The sequence below is a fragment of the Sturnus vulgaris genome, chromosome 28, assembly GCF_052056855.1.
Source record: "Sturnus vulgaris isolate bStuVul1 chromosome 28, bStuVul1.hap1, whole genome shotgun sequence".
Taxonomy (NCBI): domain Eukaryota; kingdom Metazoa; phylum Chordata; class Aves; order Passeriformes; family Sturnidae; genus Sturnus; species Sturnus vulgaris.
This window is the reverse complement of record NC_142270.1, coordinates 6,160,863-6,184,296: the sequence shown is the minus strand read 5'-3', so window position 1 is coordinate 6,184,296 and position 23,434 is coordinate 6,160,863. Positions and strand designations below refer to the sequence as shown.

The 23,434-nt window shown below is 58.9% G+C and overlaps 2 protein-coding genes across 5 annotated transcripts; both read right to left on the bottom strand.

Annotated features, from left to right (window-relative positions):
* Positions 1-1,712: 1,712 nt before the first annotated feature.
* LOC148221008 (uncharacterized) lies at positions 1,713-4,161 on the bottom strand. Of its 2 annotated transcripts, XM_088180102.1 has the most exons (3): positions 3,489-4,161; positions 2,421-2,534; positions 1,713-2,010 (listed from the first exon to the last, which is right to left on the bottom strand). In XM_088180102.1, the coding sequence occupies exons 1-3, from the start codon at positions 3,544-3,546 to the stop codon at positions 1,805-1,807; spliced, it is 378 nt and encodes a 125-aa protein (XP_088036228.1). In that variant the 5' UTR covers positions 3,547-4,161; the 3' UTR covers positions 1,713-1,804. The 2 variants fall into 2 exon arrangements, 1 of the variants encoding a protein (XP_088036228.1); XR_015808703.1 differs by lacking the exons at positions 1,713-2,010; positions 3,489-4,161 and adding an exon at positions 2,105-2,119 and having other exon boundaries at positions 2,421-3,464.
* A 136-nt stretch (positions 4,162-4,297) lies between these two features.
* On the bottom strand, positions 4,298-22,885 carry TACC1 (transforming acidic coiled-coil containing protein 1). Of its 3 annotated transcripts, XM_088180100.1 has the most exons (14): positions 22,594-22,885; positions 21,957-22,069; positions 16,068-17,076; positions 15,083-15,118; positions 13,375-13,435; positions 13,000-13,198; positions 11,357-11,412; positions 9,449-9,571; positions 9,176-9,252; positions 8,792-8,835; positions 8,543-8,703; positions 8,207-8,313; positions 7,344-7,464; positions 4,298-6,911 (listed from the first exon to the last, which is right to left on the bottom strand). In XM_088180100.1, exons 1-14 carry the CDS (start codon positions 22,767-22,769, stop codon positions 6,843-6,845), a joined length of 2,352 nt encoding a protein of 783 aa, XP_088036226.1. In that variant the 5' UTR covers positions 22,770-22,885; the 3' UTR covers positions 4,298-6,842. The 3 variants fall into 3 exon arrangements, with proteins under 3 accessions (XP_088036226.1, XP_014746294.2, XP_088036227.1); XM_014890808.2 differs by lacking the exon at positions 15,083-15,118 and having other exon boundaries at positions 22,594-22,794; XM_088180101.1 differs by lacking the exons at positions 15,083-15,118; positions 16,068-17,076; positions 21,957-22,069 and having other exon boundaries at positions 22,594-22,794.
* Positions 22,886-23,434: the final 549 nt, after the last annotated feature.

Sequence of the window (23,434 nt, the reverse complement as noted above, 5' to 3'; positions counted from 1 at the left end):
GGGGTCGGTGTCCGTCCGTCCGTCCCATCGCCGTCGGTCCGTCCGTGTCCGTCCCGCGCACCTGCCGGGGGCTGAGCCGCCGCCGCCGGCGGTGGGGGCAGCCCGGTGCGGGGCCAGTGCCAGCCTGTTGCGGGTCCTCTGCGTCCCCCAGAACCGCCCAGTCCCAGGCTCGGGGCTCTCCCGGTGAATCCCCCCAGAGCCGACACAAAACCACTCGGGTTTTTGAGGCTGGCACGGATGGCAATGAGCCGCCCAGCTCGGGTCGCTGTTCCTGCAAGAGCATCTCTTGGGAAAGCTGCTGCTGGAGTGAGCTCAGGGTGGATTTGGGAGCAGGAAACACCCGCTGCCCTCCCCGTGCCGCCCAGGGGAAGCCCCGCTTTCTCTTCGAAACTCCATCTGGCCCCGGAGCACTTTCTCCCGGCGCGGGTGAAACCGATCCTGGCGCTGCTGCTGCCGAGGGTACGGAGGGATCTGGCTCACGGACACCCTCCAGCCCTCTCCGTCCCACGTTAATCCGCTCCTTCCCACTGCTGGCTGCCTGATCCCGGCACCCTGGAGGTCTCGAGCCCTGCCCCGCCACCGCTGCCTCCCCCTCTCCCCGTCCCTGCCTTTGCAAAGACTAAACTGTTCCACGGGGTGTTTTTATAGCGAGGCGTGTCTCGCAGCCCTTGTGACCCGCCGGAGCCCGGGGCAGCGCTGGGCTCTGTGCAGGGTCACACAGCGCTGCTCTCCCTCATTCCCAGAGCCTGGCAGCGCTCCTGGATTCCTCAATGCGTTTTTTCTGCCGTAACCTGTGGAGGGGTACAAGCAGCCCCTGGCACTCACCGAGACTCCCCATTAGCAGATGAAGGGGCATGAGGGAAGTCCCGGGGCAGGGCACGTCTCTGCCCCAGGACCTTTGCAGATTCCACCAGCAGCCAGAGCCCCCCGCGGGAGAACACCCTTCGTGTGGCCCGGGGAAGGAGCAGAATCCACAGCAGACAGGGAATTCTGCTTTCCACATGCTCCCCTCCAGCAGCAGCAGCCCAGCGACCCTCTAAGCATGTTAACCTCCCCAAGACCATGTCCGTGCTCTGCAGGACTTCTGACCCTCCCACCCTCCACCCTCACCGAGTGCTCTCTGTTCCAGCAGCATCCTTCAGCTGCGAGTTCCACGGCTGGACCAGCACGTGCTGAATTACTTCTTTTCTTCTGTTCAAACTTGCTCTTTTCAGTTTCGGTACCTGTTCCCTTTTTCTTCATGTGCTGACTGGGGCAGACTCCAGCAGACGGCTGCTGTTTGCTGCTCGTTATAGTTCTTGCGGTCAGATTCTCAAATTCTCATGGTCCCAGCCATCCTTCACTCCCTTCATCATTCCCGTTTCTGTTCTCACTCACTTTTACCATTCTCCCTCACGAAACCAAGCCTCACCGACCCCTCCTGGGAGTCTTTCTAGAAGAGCTTTGAGCTGCGGGACCACCTACAGCCCCAGACTTCCCCCATGTCTTCGCAGCCACAGAAACCGCTCTGAGCCGAGCCTCAGGTTGCAGAAAGCACCCCCAAAGCATCTCTGTTGGACCAACGGGGAGGGGACGAATCTGCGCTGGGGTGCCGGGCTCTGCCTGGCAAAGCCCTGCGGGGTTTGGCACCAGAAGCCAAACCGGCTCGATTCGTTCTCTCGCGGTTTTGGTTTCCCTGGCAATGAGAGGCCGGAGCGCGGTTCGGAGCGGCAGCGTTTATTGGAGCGGCGGCGCTGGGTCGGGCAGAGAGGCCCCCCCGCCCGTGTCCCTAGGCTAGAGCAGCTGCCCCGGGCCGGCCGAGCCCTCAGAGCCAGCCCAGCAGCAGCGTCCCGGCCAGCGCGGTGGCCAGCAGGGCCAGGGGCGGCGGGCTGGCCCCCCCGCCGTTCCGGTAGCCCCGAGCCGGCCCGTTGCAGTCGTCGCCGAAGCAGCAGCGCACGGTGGCCCCGCCGGAGCCGCCGCGGCGCGCCTGGTCACAGAAGGACTTGTAGGAGCAGGACTTAATGACGCTGTCTGCAAGGAAAGGGAACGCGACACGGGGTCAGGCACCCCCGGGACCAGTGACACCGGGTCAGGGACTCTCGGGACCAGTGACACGAGACTTAGGACTTAATGACGCTGTCTGCAAGGAAAGGGAACGCGACACGGGGTCAGGGACTCTCGGGACCAGTGACACCGGGTCAGGGACTCCAGGGACCCGGGGGTTCACTGGCAGAGGAGAAGGAGCTCCTCAGTACCAGCACAGCGCGGTGCGGGGGCGAATAAAAGGATTTCTCTCCTGCCCACAGGACGCCACCTCCTGCTCCACTTCGGCAGGTCCCCAGCTCCTCCTCGCCCTCCAGTCCCCTCCAAGACCCTACGGTCGTACCCCCCCTCCCCCTGGAGCCCCCAGTGCCCCCCAGCACCCCGGCCAAGGGACTCACTGGGGGCAGTGATCGTGGAGCAGGCGTCCGCGTACTGGGGGCAGCTGTGGGATCCCTGCTGGTTGCAATCGTTCTCGTTGGATGCGACACATTTGTAGCATTTCAGTGCTTTACCTGGGTGAGGATGAGGAGTGAGAGTGACAGCAAAGCACCGTCCCAGAGCCCCCGGTGCCCCGACGGTCGGTGGGGCAGCCAGCCCCTCTCTCTCCTGAGCGTCAGAGCCGATAGTGCTGCAAGAGCTGTGTGACCCCTCAGAGCATACACACACCCCAGAAAAACCCGAACTTGAAGATCCTGCTCCTGCCTGAAATGACGAATCCTTGATTTAGATGGGGCTGGATAAGCCAGCGCTGGTTCTGGAAGGGAAACTCGTCCCTGCTTTGCTGACCAGCGGAGCCCTCTCGTGGCAGCGGGACCGGCTCCTGCCCGAGCTTCCACCTTCATTTCAGGAGAGAAAGCTCGGGGATGGGGAAAACTGGGATTTCATGGGCGCCTTCCATTAACCCACCATGACCCCGCTTCCGCTGCTGGGTTGTGTTGTGTCTCCTCTGCTGTTCCTCACAGCATGGGACAGCCTTGAACTAAAAACACAGTCGTGTTCATCGTGCCTTGGTCCAGAGATCCCGACACTGCCCAGAGCTGCCCCTACTCCAAGTCATTGCTCTGAGCAGTGCAACCACCCCCTGCCTTTTACATCGGCTTTTTGTGATTATGCCTTGGAGGAAGCAAGTTTTAGCAGGGAAACACAGCTCTAGCCAAGAGAGCTGCAGGGTTCGGGCTCAGGAGCCTCCATCGGAGCTGGAGACCAGAGACTCTGTGGTCCCTGCTGGGCACTGCACTCCTGGGCAGGGGGCAACGACAGGGGGCTTCTCTTGGTGGTACCGAAAGAAGAAAGCCGCCCTCCATCCTAAAACATCATTTTCCTGCAGGGATGGGAGCAGCACGGGGCAGGGGCACGGTGGGCACACACCAGCCCGCAGGAGGTGCCAGGGATGGGGCAGCAGCAGGCACAGGAGCAGCTACAGCGATTTACCCGACCCTGTGCTCCTGGGGCCAAGGGACACTTACCTTCTCCAGCCAGGGACGTGACGATGGCCAGGGCCAGCAGGGTCTGCAGGGCAGGCATTCTCAGCAGTGTGCAGCGTGCAGGGGTGGGTAGCTGCTCTTTTGTCTTAAGGTCTTACAGCTAATCTGCTTGGGTGACTGCATCGGGGGCTGGGATAATGCCATCTTATCTGGGGGGACAGGACACAGCTCCCCAAGGGCATGGGCTGGGCAGTGGGAGTGGGGCAGGGCACCAACTGGTGCCGGTGGATAGGCTGGGCTCTGCTCCATACCCTGCTTTGGAAACATCTCTGGGCACAGAACCTTTCAAAGACCTTGATCAAGCCCACCTGCTCCATCCAAAGAAAATCCCCTTTCTTGTCACGAGTAGCAGCCAAGTCAGGGAAAACCCCTCCAGATTTTCCAACCCACCAAAAGAGAAGTGCAAGAGAACAACTGAAAACCCCCACAGGGCTGGGGGCCCAGGGGAACCATCCCTGCACCCCCCAGGGCTCCATCCTCCCAGAAGGATTTTCCCAAGGCCACAGAGGGATGTCAGGCTCAGTGCCAAGGATTCTCCTGCCTGCCCCAGCTCATCAGCATGGCTCAGCACCATCACTGGGGTGGGAGTGATGGCGCCAGAAAAGTCATCCCAGGTCTGAATTCCAGAGCTCAGAAAAGCAGATTTCAGGAAGAGATGATAACTGTACCTGTTTGAAACCAGCTGCCACGTAAACCACATTAATAACGACAAGGCAAAACATGGCCCATTCTGGAAGGTAAAGCCAACTTCTCCAAAAACTCTTCACCAACCTCACAAACACCAAGAAAGCTTTCAAGAGTGATAAACACAGTTTTACTCAGGCAATGAAACATGGAAAAAATATATTAGTAATCATTATAATAATCTCATTTGTGTGAGTATAACTCTTACAAATATTTACCTGACATATAAAAGGGAAATTATCATACATATAAAACCGATGGCGATGGCAGTTACACACATGGCTGGAAGCAGAGGGACAGGAGTCAATGCAGAGGAAGTTCCTGCCTGGGGGAGGCCACACTGGAGGGACAGGGCAGGGATCAGTAGTTGGGGGTTACTGGTGGCACTTGGTTAGACAGATCTGCTGCAAACACACACTGCAAACAGCAACACAGCAGCAGGGGCTGCTGCCAGAAAGGGCATTTAAAGTTTACTGCAAGAACAGACACCAAACACACCCAGCTGTGACACCAGAACAGGGACCTGCCACTCCCTGTGCCAGCCACAGGGACACCATCACCAGCACACGAGGTGCACACACACCTTCTATTTTATATAACTATAGCCATTGTGTATTGTATTGTTATACCCACTGCATTATTTATAGATATGTAACTATAACCATATTATAGTTAAGAAATCATTCCGTAGGAATCTTCTTTGCCCAGGCTGGGGTGCATGCGGGCAGGCACAGGAACGCGACAGCACCGGTGACGGGAGGGGACACGGCAGGACAGGGGAGGGGACACGGCAGGATCCAGGTGAGGGGAGGTGGCACAGAAGGATCCAGGTGATGCTGGGGGGTGACACGGCAGGACAGGGTGGCACTGGGAGCAGGGACAGGAGGGATGGAGCGCTGTGCCCCCTGGTTATCACAGTGCAGCCACGCTTTGCCCACGGGGGAAAGGGGCAGCAGTGACGGCTGCGAGCAGGTCAGGGCTCTGGGGAAGTGCCGAGTGGTGAAATCTGAACTTCTGCAATTATCCATCAGCTCCAAGGAGAGGCTGAGCTCAGACTCTCACCTGGAGCCAGGCACAGCAGCAACACGGCCTGAGCAGAGCAGGTGAGAGCTGCCACAATCCCCACCTGGCACCTGCCTCCCACACCTGGGCTCCACCCTGGGTGCTGCAGGACAGTGCCCCAGTGCCCCAAACCAGCCCTGAACAGCTCTGAGGTTATGCAATGCTGCACTCTGCTTCCTCAAGAGAAAAAGCCAACTGCCCCAGAAATTTCTGGGTCTCAGGGGTTTGCTTTACCTGCACAGACTCCCAAAGGGGAACAGAAATTGTCCTTGTTGATCAAATGATTGAAGCTTTTTCACCAGCCCAGGAGGGGACATGTGGGGAGTTCAAGGGGGTTAAAAAGAGAGGGGAAAAAGGGTTTTTCTTTTCTGTGAACTCTGCAAAGGGTGAATATCCAGCAGAAGCACCAGGGGCACTGCTTTGAGTGGTGTCAGCCACTGGGATAAAATGGGGCATGGAGAACAGCCTGGGCAGCTGTGTGCTGGGGCAGGCTCCTGACACCTTTGCTTAAGTGTAGAATAAACTCTCTATATATTATATAACTAATAAAATATAATCAAGTGTATGTCTCTGGCTTAAACAGGTGTTTGCTCTGCATGCTCAACACAGGGAATTAGAAAATAGAAGGAAAAGAGCTCCATTCTGTTACAAAAAGGTAGCAGCAAAAAGGTTTGTGAAAGTGTTCAACAGGCTGGGCAGGGAACAGTCCAAACTGCAACTATTTCCCTTTTTCACACCTATCCACTCAAGGCAGAGAATCCTCCACCATTGCAGCTACTGCAGTACCCACGAGGCAGCTCAGGGTTCATTTCCTTCCTCCTGCAGCCTCTGAAATGGGGCCCTGATGTCACCACGGCACAGGGAACCAGCAGCACCAGCCCTGGCCCTGCCCATGTCCAACACCAGGTCACCCAGAGCTGGTGTGACTGTGCCCGTGCTCTGGGGGAACAAGTCCTGCCTTGTGCCAGCACCGTGCCTGACTGGAAGGAGTGAGCAGAGAGCCCAAGTGCCCATCAATGCTCATAAAGTGCAGGAATGCAGAGATGTCAGCTCCCCTCCCGAGGCTGGCACAGCCAGGGACAGGGAGATGCTGTGCTGTGCTTCAGCCACGAACCAGAGCCCTCCCAGTGCCAGGTCCCTTCCCCAGAGCAAGAGCCAGCAGGACCCCCCTGCCATCACCCACGTCCCAGGGCAGCACCTGCCACGTGGCTGGAGCTGCTCTGAGCAGGTGAGGACAAGAAGTGACACAGTGTGGTGGGGACACAGCTAGACCCAGCCCAAGCAAGGGGACAGAGCCCAGGGTGCCACCTCCCCCCTGAGAGGTGGCATTGGTGCAGAGGGACAGCGCTGGGAGCCTGGCAGGGACACACAGGCCAGGCTGAGCACAGCATCCCCAGGCTGACTGCAGGGATCCCAGCCCCAGAGCTGTGGGAAGCACACAGGGAGAGCGAGGGGAGCAGCTCAGGAGCCACAGGTCCGGCACCAAGCTGGACACCAGAGCTTTTCTGCAGGGACTCCGGGGTAAGGCAAGGTGCTCAAGGTCACAGGAAAGCAGCCAAGTGCAGAGTGCAGGGCGAGGGGTGCTGAGGCTCAGTCTGACTTCCCCAGTTTTGCTATCAGCTCGTCGCAGATCTTGGTCAGCTCCTCAATCTCCTGGTTCTGGAAGAAAAGCAGATCTTGGGGACTCCTGTGGTGGCACAGGTGGGGGATAACACCTGGGCCCATCTGCCATCATCAAGCATGTGTGGGACAGGGCAGCCAGCTCCTCCACCTGGCCCTGCAACAGCTCCCTGTGCACCCAGGCACCGTGTGCAGCCCTGTGCTCACCCCTCCTCAGCCAGGCAGACCTGCAGGGATCTGCAGCACCCCAGCCCCAGCCCCCATCTCTGCAAACGGAAACCAGCAACGCCCATTCTGCCCAAAAAATCCAAACCAACCCCACAGAACACAAAATTAAAAAAACACCCCAAAAGCCAAACCCACAAAACACCTTCTGGAGCAGAAATGTGGAGGACACGTCTGGCATCAGCAGGATGCTGAGGGCAGCAAGAGGAGCTGCAGGCAGGGCTGGCAGTGGGGTGGGAGCGTTACCTTCTGCTGCAGGGCCCTCTCCAGGGACTCCACCTTCATCTGCTCCTTGCGCAGCCCCGCGTGCAGCGCCGCGCTCTCCGCCTTGGCCTTGCTGCGCACCTGGGCGATCTCCTCGTTGGCCCTGGGGCATGGACAGGGCCAGGTCAGGACAGGCAGGGCCACCCGGGCACAGACTGAGCCCACGGAGCAGGGTCAGGGCACCAGGCACAGACTGAGCCCACGGAGCAGGGTCAGAGCACCAGGCACAGACTGAGCCCACGGAGCAGGGTCAGGGCACCAGGGGCACAGCCTGAGCCCACGGAGCAGGGTCAGAGCACCAGGCACAGACTGAGCCCACGGAGCAGGGTCAGAGCACCAGGCACAGACTGAGCCCATGCAGAGCCTGGCTCTGCTGGCCTGGGTACCACAGAGAGGGTTTGCCCGTATGGAAATGGGATTAAATTAGGTTAATTCAGCTCCTCCGAGCCCCTGCACAAAACTCTGCTCTCCCAGTGCCAAGCTAAACCCGTTCACCACCCACTTCACTCAGGTTCCACGTGCTGGCGAGCTCCTGCTCATCAGCTGAGCCCCAGGGCTGCACAGCCCCTTCATGTCCCACAAACACAGCACTCTGGAAGATGGGAACTTGGTAAGTGACCATAAATAGACCATGAATCTCACATTCTCCATTAAAAAATAAATAAGCAGAGATCAGAGAATGCATTCAGGGATTTGCTCTGCCTTGCTTCGAGACACTGGAGCCTGAGGTTGTAAAATGCAGCTTTTCACATCATTCAGCTCCTGCCTTCCAGCCTCTGGAAAGCAAATGAAGCCTCTTCCCTACAAGGTCTTGAAGCACCCAGCAATCTCATGCATGTCCTTACTTGTCTAATTTTTCTTCTGCATGGACTTTCAGGGCCTGATATCGCTGCTCTTCCTGCTTGACACGGGTTAGATAATCTTGAGCACATTTCTTCAGAGCTTCTTCATTCTGGAAAAGAAAGTACATCCATCTTCATTGGGACTGGGCACAAAGACATTGCTCTGATGATAGATACTGCTCTGAGTGTAAGAAAAAAGGTTTTCAAAAAAACAACTTCTGCTTTATGCTGGAGCCCCTTATCCAGCTCAGCAGCATAGAAACACAGAGTGAGACTGCACAGGAACCCTGTGTCCAGGGACCAGAGCTGCAGGGAGACAGGGAAAACCAAGGTAAGGACCTTCTTAAATCCTTCCAGGACGCCCTTCAGGTTTTCATATCTCCTGAACAGATCTGACAGGGACCTCTCCACCGAGTTCAGGTCTGCCAGAGCCTGGTCCTTTTCCATGGTGAGCTGCTGCAGGTTCTTCTGAGATGTCATGTTTGTCCTCTGCTCATCCTCTGGAACAGCAGGGACAAAGTGACTCAGTGGGGACAGCTGTGGCACAGCTCCCTGCCCTGCACACCTGGCCAGGTGACAGCACCTTACCTATCATCTGGGCAATGGTCTTCTCATACTCTGCCACGATTTTCCTGGAAGCAAAAGAGAAAAAACAGCTCAGAGGCCACTGCTTTTGGGGACACAGACCTCCAGCTGCACTGGCAGCAATCTGCCCCACAGGAGACCCTGCTGGCCCATGCCCTGTGACCACTGCACCCCAGATGTTGGGGCTGCACCACCCATCAGTGCTGCTTCAGTGGCCTCTGCCACTGTGGCTGGCACAGCTCATGGGATTTTATTTCTGCAGCAAAGGAAGGTTTGACACAGCACCAGCACCAGGAGAACCTCTCTGCCAAGACACCCCACCCTGTGCCACCCCTCGGGTCCTGCTCAGCCTCCTCCTGCCCGGCCCTGCCAGGACACAGCTCCTACCTCATCTCCAGCACCTCCTGCCGGCTCTCCTCGTATTTCTTCTTCCACTCGTTGGCCTCGATCTCCTTGGTGATTATCTGGGTTGCAGCAGACACACAAGGGACCCTTGGGATGTGCTATGAGGGGTTTCCCCTCTCTGTCCCACTAAGGGGATCAGATCCTCCTCCCAGGCAGAGCAGAGCTGCCCCTGCTGTCCCGGGGTGAGGGACAGCCCCAGGGGACAGGGATGGGGCAGGGACAGGGATGGGGCAGGGACAGGGATGGGGCTGTTACCTCCTCTCTGATGAGTGTGAGCACTGCTGCCTTCTCGGACTCGCTGAGGCAGATCCCAGCCAGGGGACTCTCGCTCCTGCTCACACTGGGGCACTTGTCCATGGAGCACAGCCCGGGGTTGTCCTGGGGAATTACCCAGCTGGGATGTAGGGTGGGTTCATTTTCACCCACCTCCCCTGTTCGGAGTGCCCTCCCCTATTCTATCAGCATCTGAATTTCCCTTTCTGCACACACAGAGCCCAGAGCCTGTATCTGACACCTGGCAGAGCTTGAGTGAGGTTTCAGTGCCTTCCCTTGCCAGGAGCCAGCAGCATGCAATAGGGCATGAGCTGTCCCAGGGATATCCCAAATATCCCAAAAGGGAGATGTGCTCACATCCAGCTCCCCTTATCCCATGGCTGGTTAAAAATATCCCCAGCCGGGAGGGTCCCTGCTGGCTGTGAGCCACAGGGGGGTGGGTGGTCTGCAGGGTCTGGGCTGCCTGTCTCCACCAGGACAACACTGCAGCTGACCTGATCAAATTGCTGCTGGCAGCTGCAGGGACATTTCCTGGGCCTTGCTGAGCACCCAAATGCCCAGGGAAGCTGTGGGGGAAGCAGACTTCACCCCTCAGCAGAGCAGGGTCCAAGGGACAGCCCCACTCAGCCCTGGCGCTCCAGGTGTCCAGGAGAGCTCTGGAATAGAGATCCTGGTTCCCTCCTGTTGCCATTTTGGGTGTCTACAAGGACCGGGGTGGCTGTGTCCCCATTGTTCACTGTTCCTTTCCCAAAGCCCAGCTCCTGTGCAGCACAGACACAGCCTGGGGCAAGGCTCAGCCCCGTGGTGCAGGTGCTGACACCTCCTCTTCCTCCTTCCATCACCCAGACAAGCGACAGCCACTCAGCATCTCCCTGAGAACGCTGCCAGCCCATAAATAGAGAAGTGCTGGGAGGAAGGAGGCAGCCTGCTCCTCGCTGTGGAAATGAGAGCACTGGAGCTCCTCTCCCCTCCCCTCCCTTCCCCTCCTCCCCAGAGCTTCAGCTGCTGCTCAGTTCCAGCTCCCCGAGCCCTCACGGCTCTCACAGCCAAGGTGGGAGCCGCCCCCAGGGCAGGTTTGGGGCTGGACACCCCAGCACCGAGGAGGTTCAGCCCGGTGTGGTTTGGCGGCAGCCTCCCCCAGTATGTCCCAAAATGCACACCTGAGCACCTGCAGGTACCTTTGGGGTGACACCTGCCCGCAGCACCAGAGCCTGCCCAGGCTCTCCTGGGCACCAAACCAAAGGTTCACTTTGCCCCACGTCCTTGTGGGGCTCAGCACAGTTAAATCTCTCCGAGAAGTTGTTTTTGCTGATGTTGTTAATCCCATTGTCATCTGCTTGTCAACACAAGCAGCTTTGGCCAGGGGCTGCTAAGCTGGCACGGGGTGCCCCCACAGCAGAGAGGCTTTGGGGCTCCTGGGGGCAAGTCAGGGGTGGCCCAGCACAGGGACAGTGCTGGGGTGCCAGGGCCAGTGTGGCTGCAGAGCCAGGGCTGTTTCACTCTTCCCCATCTCTGCTGTCAGCTCCTCCCTGAGAGCAGGGTAGAGGATCCCTTTAGGAGGCACCAGTGCCACTGGGCCATCAGAGCCAGCTCTGGACACTCCCCATGAGACACAACCGTGCCCAGCAGCTCATCCCCTCCCCATGGTCCCCTCTGCCCTCTCCCTGTCCTTCAGCCACTCTCCAGAGCAGCCCTGGCTCCAGGCTGCTCCTGCTGTCCCCAGCATCCCTCCCTCACCACAGCCCACCCAGGAGGGATCAGCCTCTGCCAGGCTCCTCCAGGCCTGCTGGGAAATCTCTGCTATTTTTATCAAGTCCCTGCGTGGGCTTGTCAAGAATTTTACCTCCCCAAGAAACTCATTTCAGAAAGGAAAAAGCGAGAGGCACTCACAGGGAAGATGCCAGGCCCTCCCTTTTCCATCTGCTTGCAGATCTCCTTTTCAAAACCTAAAGACAATGAAGCACAACCTTTTATTGGTTTGGAAACAGCACCCTGGGCACATGCAGATTTTCTGAGACACAGAGGGCACCTCTGAGCCTCTCCATCCCCTGAGCTCCCCCTCCCAAAGGCGTCTTTGCCCCCAGCTCTTGCCCTTGCATGGAATCATTTTGGCTGGAAAAGCTCTCTAAGACCATCGAGTCCCAGCACTGCTGAGGTCACTCACCATCAAACCCTGTCCCCAGGTGCCACAGGAAGCACCCTGCCAGCCTGCCAGCCTACCCTGGAGCCAACACTCCCCTCTGGTGGCAGCCCAGCCTGCGCCCATGTCCCCGGGGCTGCCACCCATGCCCGAGACCACAGGAAGATGCCCAGGACGTTCCGCAGGTGCTGGAGCACAGCAGCTGCTCACACCACTCCCAAGAGCACAACAGCCCGTGCCAGCCAGTCCCAACACCCTCCAGAGGCCCTGCCACATGGCCCCTGCTGCTCTGAGCAGCAGAGAGGGGATAAGAACCACCTGACCCCATCGGCAAGGTGTGGGACACCCCGACCTGTGGGACACCCCGACCTGCAGGAGGGACACCCCGACCTGCAGGAGGGACACCCTGCTGCCTCACACAACATGAGAGGTGATTTTTGGGCTGCACTCACACAACTGCAGGCATGGTTGCTGTGCTAAGCAGGCAGAGAACAGTGCACTCAGAGAGCTCAGCTTGGAGAGGAAGGAGGTAATGGAACTCTGGTGACTGCAGGTTTCCCATTTGCCCCCGTGCCTGCAGCTGCACCCCCAGCTCCCACCCAAAGCTGCAGAGAGCCCCGAGCCCCTGCACCTGCCTGTGAGACCAGCAGCACTAAATGAACCCTCCCAGCCTCTCCCCTGACTGTGGCATTCTCCTCCCCTGAGGACAAAGGACCATTCTCCATGGAGCTGGCAGCCCAGCACAGCCATCAGAGAAATGATTAATGGTCCCTGCAGAGGGGAGGGCTGCAACCCCCCCGTGGTGATCTCTCCTGCTTGCACCTAGGACCTGGCTATTGATTAAATGCCATGTTGCCTGGCTTTTAATTATTTTGTAATGGCTTGGTCAGAGAGGCTAATTACGTGGGGAACTGACAGCAGAACTCCACCAGGAGCAATAATTGGGGTCTCTGGAGGCATTATTGAAATCTCCATCAACCTCAGCCCCTGTGCTGGGACACCAAGTCCTGGCAGCTCTGCTCCAGGCTCTGAGCAGGGAGCCTGCAGCCCAGGGTGGAGAATGGCTCAGCTCTGAGCACTGCTGGCAGGGGGCACCAGGGGAGGGAACCTCGTGCCTGAGCCACATCCCACTGCAGCATTGTGAGGAGAATGCTCTGTACCCAAAGTCTGAATAAACACAGCCTGGACCATCATTTTCCATACTGGAAATAGTGCAGGAAAGCAATGGCCGGTTCCATTAGAACCCGCAGCAGCCTTCAGCCCTGTCAGTGTAAATAAACTCTGATGAGGCAGAGCTGCCTCAACAGCACCAGCTCCTCACCAGAGGCTGCAGAGGCTCCGTGCTGCAGCCACAGCACAGTCCCACAGCTGAAGGCAGCCAGGATTTCCTCACCTGCCTCTGGCCTGTGCTTCCCTGCAGGCACAGGGACATTTGAGCACTCAAAGTACTCCAGGTCCTCTTCTGGCTCAGCTTTCTTCTCCAGCCCGGCTGGTTTCTGTGTGCAGGTGGTGGAGGCCAACTTCTCCTCATCAGTGGCACGTCCATCCCGATTTGTAATATCTGGGATTTCTGAGATCAACACTCCTTCATCCTGCAGCATCAAAGGATGCAGTTAAGCAAGGTCTGTGGGGCTGGATACTCCAAACCCACTGTGCTGCTCCCCACCAGCCCTCCTCCCTCCCCTCCCATCAGGAACTGCCCACAGGGAGGATGCCAGCCTGAAGCTCAGCTCTCCCCACCACCACCCCAGCATGAGACCCCCCGTACCTGAGCGCTGATGTCCAGGACCAGGGGCTGCGCCTCGTGCTGCTTCACCTTGCAGCCGCTCCTGCAGGAGAGAGAAGCAGCAGCTGAGAGGGGGCCAGGGGCAGTGCAGGGGGTGCAGGGGCACGTCCCAGACAGCCCAAGCAGGGGGAGCAGTCCCAGCACCAGCGTTGCACCCACAGCGTGCCAGCACCCCACTCACCAGTGAACACCGAGGCACAGCAAGTTCTGGAAGGAACAGAAGGAAAAGGCAAACAAAAGACACGACTACACAGAAGTTGGGTTTGTCTGTGAGGTGTTTATTCCTGAGGAAGGTAAGGAGCAGAGCAAGGGCCCCAAGGGCTGATGGAGAGAGAGGCAGGAGCTGCCAAAGGAGGATCTCCCTCCCTGCGCCCTCGCCCTGCGTGTCCAGCACAAGGCACCCAAGCTCCAGTGCACGTCGACTTTCTGCAGGAAGAACCACGTCCAGGCTGTCCCATGCCCTGTCCCTGCAGCTGGAAATTTGTCTGGGACTTCTCCACAGCATCCACATCTCCCGTGTGAGTCAGACCCGCACGGGCAGGCCAAGGTGCTGAGACTCAAACTGTGCCTGGCACAAACGCTGGCCCGAGGAGAAGCGCCCCTCGGCTGGAAGGTTCAGCCCAAGCAGCTCTTGCAGGTGGTGCCCTTGCCCTCCAGTGGGGAGGCTGCCCCTGGAACTTCATCCCGTGTTCCTGAAGACACCATCAGAGCCCATCAGTGCCGGGCTGCACCCCACACACCGGGCACAGCACAGGGCACAGCAGCACGGGCACGGTCCCAGTGGCAATGGGACAGCATCAGCTTTTCTCCTGCATCTCACCCCCCTCATTCCACACTCAGGGATCTCCCAGGCTCGTGGCCATGCCTGACCCCCCAGGAGACGCTTGCTGAGCTGGAACAGCCACTGAGGGACTGGGGAGGGATCCCAGCCTCCAGACACGGCACTCGCCAGCACAGACACAGGCAAGGCTCGAGCAGGACTGCAGCGAGCTGTTCCCAGGGTTATGGATCCCATCCCATCCCATCCCATCCCATCCCATCCCATCCCATCCCAGCAGCGCACAGGGACGGGCACACGGAGCTGTCTCTGCCATGCACACCTCGCTCACACCCCAGAGTCACTCTGCACTGTTCTCCTCCCTCCTGCCCTGCCACGAGCCAGTCAAACGTGTCCTGTCCTCACCCTCCTCTCTTCTGCACCCTCTTCTGTGCCAGGGTAATCCCATCACCTGGCAGCTGGTTTGAGCTCCCCCCAGCACCAAGATAACAGCTCTGGACTGCACCAAAACCTGCTGTCCCCCGTTAGCTGAAGGTTTCGAGCACTTGTCCACCATCAGAAGATGCTGCAGGCGGCATGCTGCGAGGACAAGCACAGCCATGTGCCTCCAGTGCAGCTCAGCCCAGCCCAGCCCAGCCCAGCCCAGCTCAGCTTAGCTCAGATCAGCCCAGCCCAGCCCAGCCCAGCCCAGCCCAGCCCAGCCCAGCTCTCCTCCTCTCCCTCACTCCCAGGCACTCACCAGGCCAGGCCACCCTGGGGACCCCGCCAAGGGACACAAACCAGACAGCAGAGAGCACAAGTCAAAGGGCAGAAGGAGCCAGCATGCCATGGAGACGAGTGGGGCAGCACACACCCAGAGAGAGGACAAAAACAGCAAAGGAAAAGAAGAGGAGTACAGGAGAGAGTACTTACAACAGAAAACAGAGAAATTTCACTTGCTCAGTAGTCCTGATGCACCAAAGCACGGACAGGGAGAGAGACAGACAGATGGAGAGAAGAAGAGTGTGTGAAAAGACCTGGGTGTTGTCTCAGCTCTGGAGAAGCACGGTGAGCTGCCTGGCTCGGCCTTTGGGAAGGCACAAACACACACAGGATGCTCTGATCCTGCATCTGCTACCCACAGCAGTGGGGTGAGATCCAAACACAGCCCTCACTGCCAGGGCAGCATCCTGCAGAGAATTCCTGCTGCCTCCCCTCCCCATTGACTGTGCTCACCCACAGCCACACAAACGTGTATCTACTCTCTAAAGAATTTCCTGGACAAAAACATCCAACACAGCTTGATTTTTGCCCATGAGGTTTTCTCTTTCTCTGTAAAAACCCACTATATAATTTTCTCACTGGAGAATCAGACAGCAGAGTCTACCTGCCCAACCTGTTCTCTTTCTCTGACATAAAACATAAATTCAGTGGCAGCTCACAAAATGTCTGAGCTACATTTGACCAACCACACCTGCATCCACCAGCTCCTGCACATCCCTGCACAAGTCCAGCAAACACATCAGCTCCAGCCTCCACTCCAGCTTTCCTCTGACTCCACATCTACAGCTTGAGCCACCAGCTGGAACCCCGAGGGGTTTCCAAAGAGAAATGATCCTGCGAGAGGGTGCCAGTGCAGCCTTCCCTGCTCTGCTTGGCACTCAGGACACTGGCACTGCCCCAGAACAGCCACCAGTGGCACTGACAGGCACAGGGGAGCTGGGACAACAGGCACACAGAACTGAGGCACCAGCAGGGCCTGAGGTGCATGGAGCTCGCTGAGGAGGCACCAGGGCAGGAGCACTCCCACCACCACCATCACCATCATCATCATCATCATCACCATCACCAGTGCAGCTCTGCCCACAGGGAGAACGGAGGGGGCTGCAGCCCCAGCCCTGCACACACTGGCACTCACGTTATCAGGCGTGACTTGGGCTTCCTGGGGGAGTCTCTGCCTTTCAGGGCATCCTCCTGCATCTCCAGGGTCTGGGACTCGAGGATTTCATTGAGGCTGTTGTCTGCGGTGGAGCAGGAGTCGGCGTCGGTGCTGGCGAGGCTCTTGGTGGGCTTGAATGGATCCAGGGAGTCAAAGTTATCGGGGTCAAACTGGTAAGAGCCCTTGGGGAGAACTGGTGAATTCTGCAGTGCTGAGCTGCCACTGTGAGGGTTGAGGCCGGGGCTGTCCCAGCACGGGGGGCCCAGCTGGGAGGAGCCCCGAGGCTCTGTGGGGCCCCTCTCCACATCCTCAGCTGCTTTCCTGGGGGACTCCCTGTGTCTCTTCGGTGTCAGCTTGCTGGCTGGGATCCTGCTGCCCCTCCTGGGTGAAGCTGGCTTGGCCTCCATGCTCTCTCTAGCCTCTGTCAAATCAGCCCCAGGCTTTGGGACCTGTCCTGGGGCCTCCAGAGCCGGGTCCCCCCCCAGCTCAGCGGGATGGGGAAGGCGTTGGGGAAGGCTCTGCAGCTGGCAGGTCCCTGCCACAAAGGGCTTCACACTCCTGTCATGCTGCTCAGGGTCAGGCTGGCAGGATGCTTGGGTCTCCTCTGTGTTTTCATCTGTTTTCCTCCCCAGTGAAGGTGTTTTCCCTTTCCCGAGCTCCTCCTGGGCCAGGGCATCAGCCCTCAGCTCCACCAGCCCCGTGCCAGTGTCCTCTGTGTCCCCTCCTGCCATGGCCCCGGTGGCTGTGCCCGCGTGGGGCACGGGGGCTGGCTCCACGGTGGGCACAGGGGCTTGCCCAGGGTCAGCCTTGCAGCCCAGCCCAGCCAGGGGCTGCATCAGGGGCGAGTGGTCGGGGCCAGTTTCCCCTTTAGCATCCGAACTGCCTTTAGGGGCTCCAATCTCTGGCTGAGCCTCATCTTTGGGGTGCTTCCCAGGAGAGCTGTCCCAGTGGGCTTCCCCTACCAGCAAGTCACCATGGCCACCTGGCTCTGAAAAGATAAAAGCAGATGGTTAAACCCTGACCTGCACTCCCTGCCAGAGGATTTCTGTTCCCTCCTCGCAGCTGCTCCAGGGTCGGATTTTATGGGGGATCCACTGACTCACAACTCAGCTTCCCTCCTGCCACAGGACAGGGAGTCACTGCTCACTTGGGCAGAGCTCCAGTTCGTGACAAGAGCTCAGGGATGCACGGCACGAGACAACACCACAAAATGTGGGCAAGCAGGCCCCAGGGAGATGGGGAATGGGAAGGTGTGCTCAGTGCAGGAGGGAGCTGGGGGTCGCCCAGTGCTGGGGCTGCAGAGCTGGACGTGCACCAGGCAGGAGAAGCTGCCCAACACAGGCAGATTCTCCAGCTGCAGAAATCCTGCTGCAGTCACACCAGGCTCTGACACTGCTGCCAGCATCCTCTAATGACAAATCCTGATCCATGACTTAATCACCATTACTGCAATCCTTTCCCCTCAATCCTTTCACTCTTTAATCTTTCCTTTGAAATCAAGGGATGCAGAAGATCCTTTATCTACTAAAGCTGCACCCACTGAGCACCCACAGCCAGGCTTGTGGTGCAGGTGTGCCAAGGCACAAGAGGAAAACATCTGGTGTCCTCCTGCACTGCAGCCAGGGACAACTGCAAACAGCATTCTGGGATGCCCAGCAGCCATCGGGGAGCCTGTGGCACCTGCAGCCCTCACAGGCACCTTTCTGGGGGGACACAGCCCAGCCAGGTCCTCCCAGGGCACAACACAACCAATGCTCTCCCCCAGGGACCAAACTGGTGTGAAAACCCGGCTGGGAAAGGCAGCCTGGGTGATGCAGAGCTTGTGCCAGGGAAATCTGCCTGTCCCTGCCCCAGCCCTGCCCTGGAACAGAGCTGCACAGGGGAGTCACCTCGAGCATCCCCCCTGCTCCCACAGACCCCATCCCCGAGAGGCCAGGACAGGTTTTTCCTATCACCAGGCATTTGCAACCAGCTCATGTGTGCTGGTAACAGAGCGAGTCACAGGCTGGCAGAGGAAGAGGGAACCAGGCAAATATCTGGGCCCAGGACTAATCCAGGACGTGGAGCCAACAATCCTGACTCAGTTGATGGCTCGTGGTTAGCATAATTGATCCCCAGGATGCTACAAGCCATGAAAATGAATCATGAGGGTCTGTGTCCTCCCTGAGACTGCAAAAATGCTTCCTCTGACTGCAAAAAAAAAAAAAGTTCCCTCCAAGTAGACGTTGCCTTGATGCCCCAGAAAATGCATCAGTAAACACAAACCCAGTGGATGAGTACTTGGAGTGCAGCCAGGAAACAGTCTGAGGCAGCGCCTGGCAGGCCTCCCCATCATTAGGAACCAGGAAAACCTCCTTAACAGACCCCAAAGAAAACTTTATTACACTTGCTGTGTTGCTCAGCTGTTTGAAGCCTTCCTGAGACAGCCCTGAATAGAAGAACAGACTTCAAAGTCAGGGCAAAAGAAGTATTTAAGTGCATTTTGTGTTCCCAGCGGAAGGTTTGGCAGCTGCTGTTCTCACAGACATGAGCCCATCCTGCTTTCTAACCCAAGCAATGAGTAATTACTTCTTGAATAACAAGCAGTCTGCACACAAACCACTTCTCCATGCTGTGGTGGCTACAGGGTGGGGAGGAAAGGAGAGCTGGCACATGTGGCCACAGCTCAGAGTCAATTTCCCACAAAAATCAGAAGAACAACCCACCCAGGTTCTTCAGTTTTGTGATTCCCTCATTCTCTGCACCCAAGAGTGCTCAGCTACTGAGCCCCTCCTGCAGCACAGCCCATCCCCAGCCAGTCTGAGAGCAAGGAACTGGGATGTACTGGAATTTGCTCGGAGGCAGGAGCTCAAGTGCTCGCCCATGGCTTTGGAAATCTTTTGCAGCAGAAATGTCCCTCCTGAGCTCAGGGGGGTTTCCCCTTAGTTCCTCGCCCTCTGCATTTCTTCTGCCTCCAATGCAGCGTGACAGGAGTGTGTGTTCCTGCAGGAACAATTGCACAGGATGCAGAAAACAGCGACCTGAAGGGCTTGGGGTGCACAGAAAGAGCCGAGCTCTCTGCCCCAACCCCTGCAGCCACCCAGCCCCGGCTCTCCCCCCAGAGCCCTCCCCAGCCCTGCACGCTGCCTGCAGCTCTCCCAGCTCCTCCTGTTCGTGCTGCACCATCCCCAGCCCCAGGCAGTCACGTTGTGAGCAGCAGTGCTGGCTCTGCACGTCCTCCCCTCCTCACGGCTCCTGCCAGGGAAACCAGCCTGCAGCTGTCCCCCAGCCCCCTCACTGCTCAAATCCTCCTTCTGGGCCAAATCTGTGCTCAACACCCCAGGAGAAGGCAGGCTGGTAGCCACGGGCCACGCGCAGCTCTGCCCCCCAGACCCGCCCTTCCCACAGGCATCCCACAGGTGCCTCAAGGTACTGCAGCATCCTGGAAAGGTGACCCCGAGCTCTCCCATTCCAGCTCTGGCACTGTGCCCTGCAGGGGGACAGTTTAGTCCCAGCATGAGGACAGACACTGTCAGTCCCAAGCACACAGCCAGCACAGGGCTGGAGCTCAGGAACACCTGCTCAGGCTGCAAACCTGCTCCACATCCAGGTGAGTACCTGGAGGGGATGCTACAAAGCGAAAACAGAGATTTTTTACTTTCTAAAGAAAAACAGACAGGACAGTCTGGCACCACAGTAATAGACACTTTGTGCCTCTGCATTGTAATTGCTTTGCTTGTCTTCCTCGGGCTGAAACGAAACACAAACACCGACTTAAACAGCTTCCCAACATGCCAGCCCTCAAACGAACCAGGAGCACTTGGCAGCACTGCAAGGCAAAGGCTCAGAGCCCCTTCCATCCCCCAGGAGAAGCAGCAGCAATCCCGATCCCTGCCGGGCCCCTGTGCCAGAACAACCCCCAGCTCAGGGCAGTGACTCACACCCTTCTCTGTCTCACACAGGATATCTGCCCCTACACCCAGCTCAGTCCCACATCTCTCTTTTCCTCTTTTGGCTTTCCGCTCGTGTTTAACAGCCGTTGATCTATTTTTAAATCCATTCTGTTAAGAATTAGCATACCGGCGAAGGATGCTGCTAACGCACCGGAAAACACGTGCAGGCATCAGCCTGCTCCCAGCTCTGATGGCTCTAGATCTGCTGCTTCTGCTCATTTCCTTGTGCAAAACATCTACTGGCAGATCGCTGGAGATAACTTGAGCAAGAATGGGACAGAATTAGTCCCACCATCCGAGGAAACTGAGTGATCCTGAGTGGGCATAAATCCTCACTGCAGCTCCTTCCAGGGCTGAATTTTTGTCTCTAAGGACAGGGTTTAACACACCCAGGTCACCTCTTGGCTGTGCCTGGAGCCCTGGAGTCGCAGCTTCTGTCATTCCTCACCCTATTTATTCCCAAGGCAGGATGAGACTGCAGCTCCACAGCAGACAGTGCCTGCAGACAGTGCCTGCTGTCCCCCACGGCCAGGAGTGCTGTCCCTGCCCCCAGGCCCAGCTCTGGCACTGCCCCACACAGCCCAGCACGGCCAGCAGCAATTCCCCAGGGACTGCAGCTCTCCTGGAGCTGACAGCAGCCATGGCACTGCACGGGATTGCCTCCATCCCACGGCTGCTCCCGAGCTGAGCCAGACCCAAGGATGCAAAGATGAGGCCTTGACACAGGGATTACACTGGTACAGAGGTGTGAGAGCCCAGCGTGTCTCTGCACCCATCCTGCGCCCTGCAAACCCATCCACATCCCTCCTCTCCACCATTCCAGACAAACTGAAAAGACACAGCCACAGACACGGGCAGGGGAGGGCGGGAGCCAAGTGTGGTGGCACTGCAGTTTGCCTCTGCCAGCTCCAACATCCCACTCTCTGCCTGCCAGCACAGAAAAACAGCTTTTGCTGGAGATCATGCCCTCGTCCCCAGAACACTGAGAGCTTTGTGTGCAGGAGCAGCTACTCCCTCACTGCTGAGCAGGAGCTGCTCATCCCAGGACAAGGGGCACAGGCACACACGGGAACTGTGACACCCGGAGTCTGAAGTGATGCCCTTCCCTAAGCTGTACCAGAAATGATCCTCCTACCTGCTGGGAAAGCCTTTTCCTAGCCCTTTTTCCTGCCCCCCTCCCCAGGCATTATCCCCAAAGTAAAGATGTCTCTATCACCCCTTCTTAAAAGGATTATTCCAAGAGCTGTGATTGCTGGAAGCATGAACCGAGCACTCCCTCCATCACAGCAAACAAACACGAGTTTTCCACAGGGATGGATGAGCACCCAGACCCACCCAACAGCAGAACAACACCACAGGAGATGGAGAGCCACATCATCCTGTTACTGCCCCGGTCTGCACTGCCTGGGCTCCTGCACAGAAGGACCCACGATCTGGATGGAGCCCATGTGCTCTGAAACCAGCCCTGCAAAAAGTTGCCAGCTGCTGCTGTGAGCACTCAAGGAAAACACAACATTGCACACCACAGACCAGGGCCTGCAGCAGGGAGGGGCAGGAGAGGGCAGGGAATGCTCAGGACCCACCACACACTGCCCTGTGCCTTGGGGAGGCTGCTCTCCTGCAGACCACCCCGGAGGCTCACCAACACCCCGGCACTGCCCAGCCACCCCGCCCTGCCCCGATGGAAGGGGAGCTCTCCTCTCCGCCCTGCCCTGCCCCGATAACCCAACGGCATCCTCGGGTTCCTCTCAATCAAACATCACAGCCCTTTGTGGAGTGCCCAGCCCAGCCCTGGCATTTGAACTGTCCAGGCCATTAACCACCAAATTGTGCCGGGCATTACTCAAAGTCAGAGAGTTTTACTCCTTGACCCCACCCTGCCTTTCTGCCAAAGGAGCAGAGCACCAAGAGCAGAAGGTGCACGCTGGCTCTTTACCTTGGGTCCCGGCCCCAGACTCTGCTGATCCTGGTGGCTCGCAGAACTCCTTGAGTGGCGAGCAGGTTGGTGTTTCTGCTTCAGGGGTCTCAAAATTATCAGTGGAGTCCGAGCTGCCGAGGGGGGGAAAAGAGTGAGGAATTACTGCTTTCAAGGCCACCTCTGAAATCCTCCACAACACCTACACGTCCAGCCAGGCCAGGGGCTGGCCGTGGGCATCCGGGGCGGCCACTCGCTCCTGTCCAGCGGGACATGCTAGCAAACGGAAAAGGGAGAGCAGGTGAAACATCATCGTGAGCATCCCCAGCCCTGCGGGAGGGCTCTGCCAGCTCGTTCCCGAGCCGAGCACGCAGCACGGGCCTCCAAGGACATGCAGCATCTCCCACGCGGCTCCGGAGGCTGCTGCGGGAAGCGAGCCCGGCTGCTCCAGCCCTGCGCTCCCCAGCATCCTGCAGAAGCAGCGCCCGACCCCGGCCCCCCCGGCGCGGTGCGGGATCCCCGGCAGCCAAGCAGCGAGCGGGGAGCGAGGGGCAGCGAGGGGCGGATGGAGACGGGGCCGGGGAGGACGCGGCCGCAGCCCCGCACGCCCCGCGCGGTGCGGGCGCCGCTGCAGGGCGGGCAGGGGAAGGTGACTTGCCTGAAGCCGAGGGCCGAGCCCCCCGCCGGAGGGTCCTGGTCGTCCTCCTCATCATCCTCCTCGGCAGCAGCGGCCCCGCCGTCCCCCTCCTCGGGGCTGCCTCCGCCCCGCACCGCCGACCAGGTCCAGCGGGCCCATTGCACCGGCGAGAGGATCTGCCAGGCGCTGAACGCCATCGGCCCGGCCCGGCCCGGCCCGGCCCGGCCCCGCTCCGCTCGCCCCGGGCTCACCGCGGCCCCGCCGCCCGCATCGCTCCCGCTCCGCTCGCTGCGCTGCGCTCGGGCCGCCCCCGCTCCGCGCTGCTGCCGGCGGGGAGCGCCCGCCCCCGGCACCGCCCGCCCCCGCACCGGGAGGGGCCGGCCCGGAGCCCCCCCCGCTGCCTCCCGGACCCCCCGGCCGCGGGGATGGACGCGGGGCTCCCCGGATCGCCGCCCCTCCCGGCCGGGGGTGACAGCCGCCGCTCTTCTTTCGCGTGCGAACTCCCAAATTCTCCAATTTCTGCCCGAAGGCGGGGCCGGGGCACATCGCTGTCACCCCTCGCGACGCCCTGCCATCCCCCCCCGCCACAGGGAGCCCCCACGAGAGAGGGGACAGTGAAACCAGATCCCCCCCGCTTTGTCCCGCGTTGATTTGGCTGCACCTGTGCTGTCACAGAGCTGGCAGGACACAGATTCTTTCCACTCTGGACGCGCCAGAGAAGACCCCACGCGGGCGGGGAACTGCCCCGGGGCACAGGCAGCTCCCGGGAATCCTCGCTGCCACCCGGAACACTCGGCCCCACCGGGAAGGCTCCTCCAGCCCTTGAGAAGCCTTGTCCAGGGAAGGGATTTCCCAGAGCTGA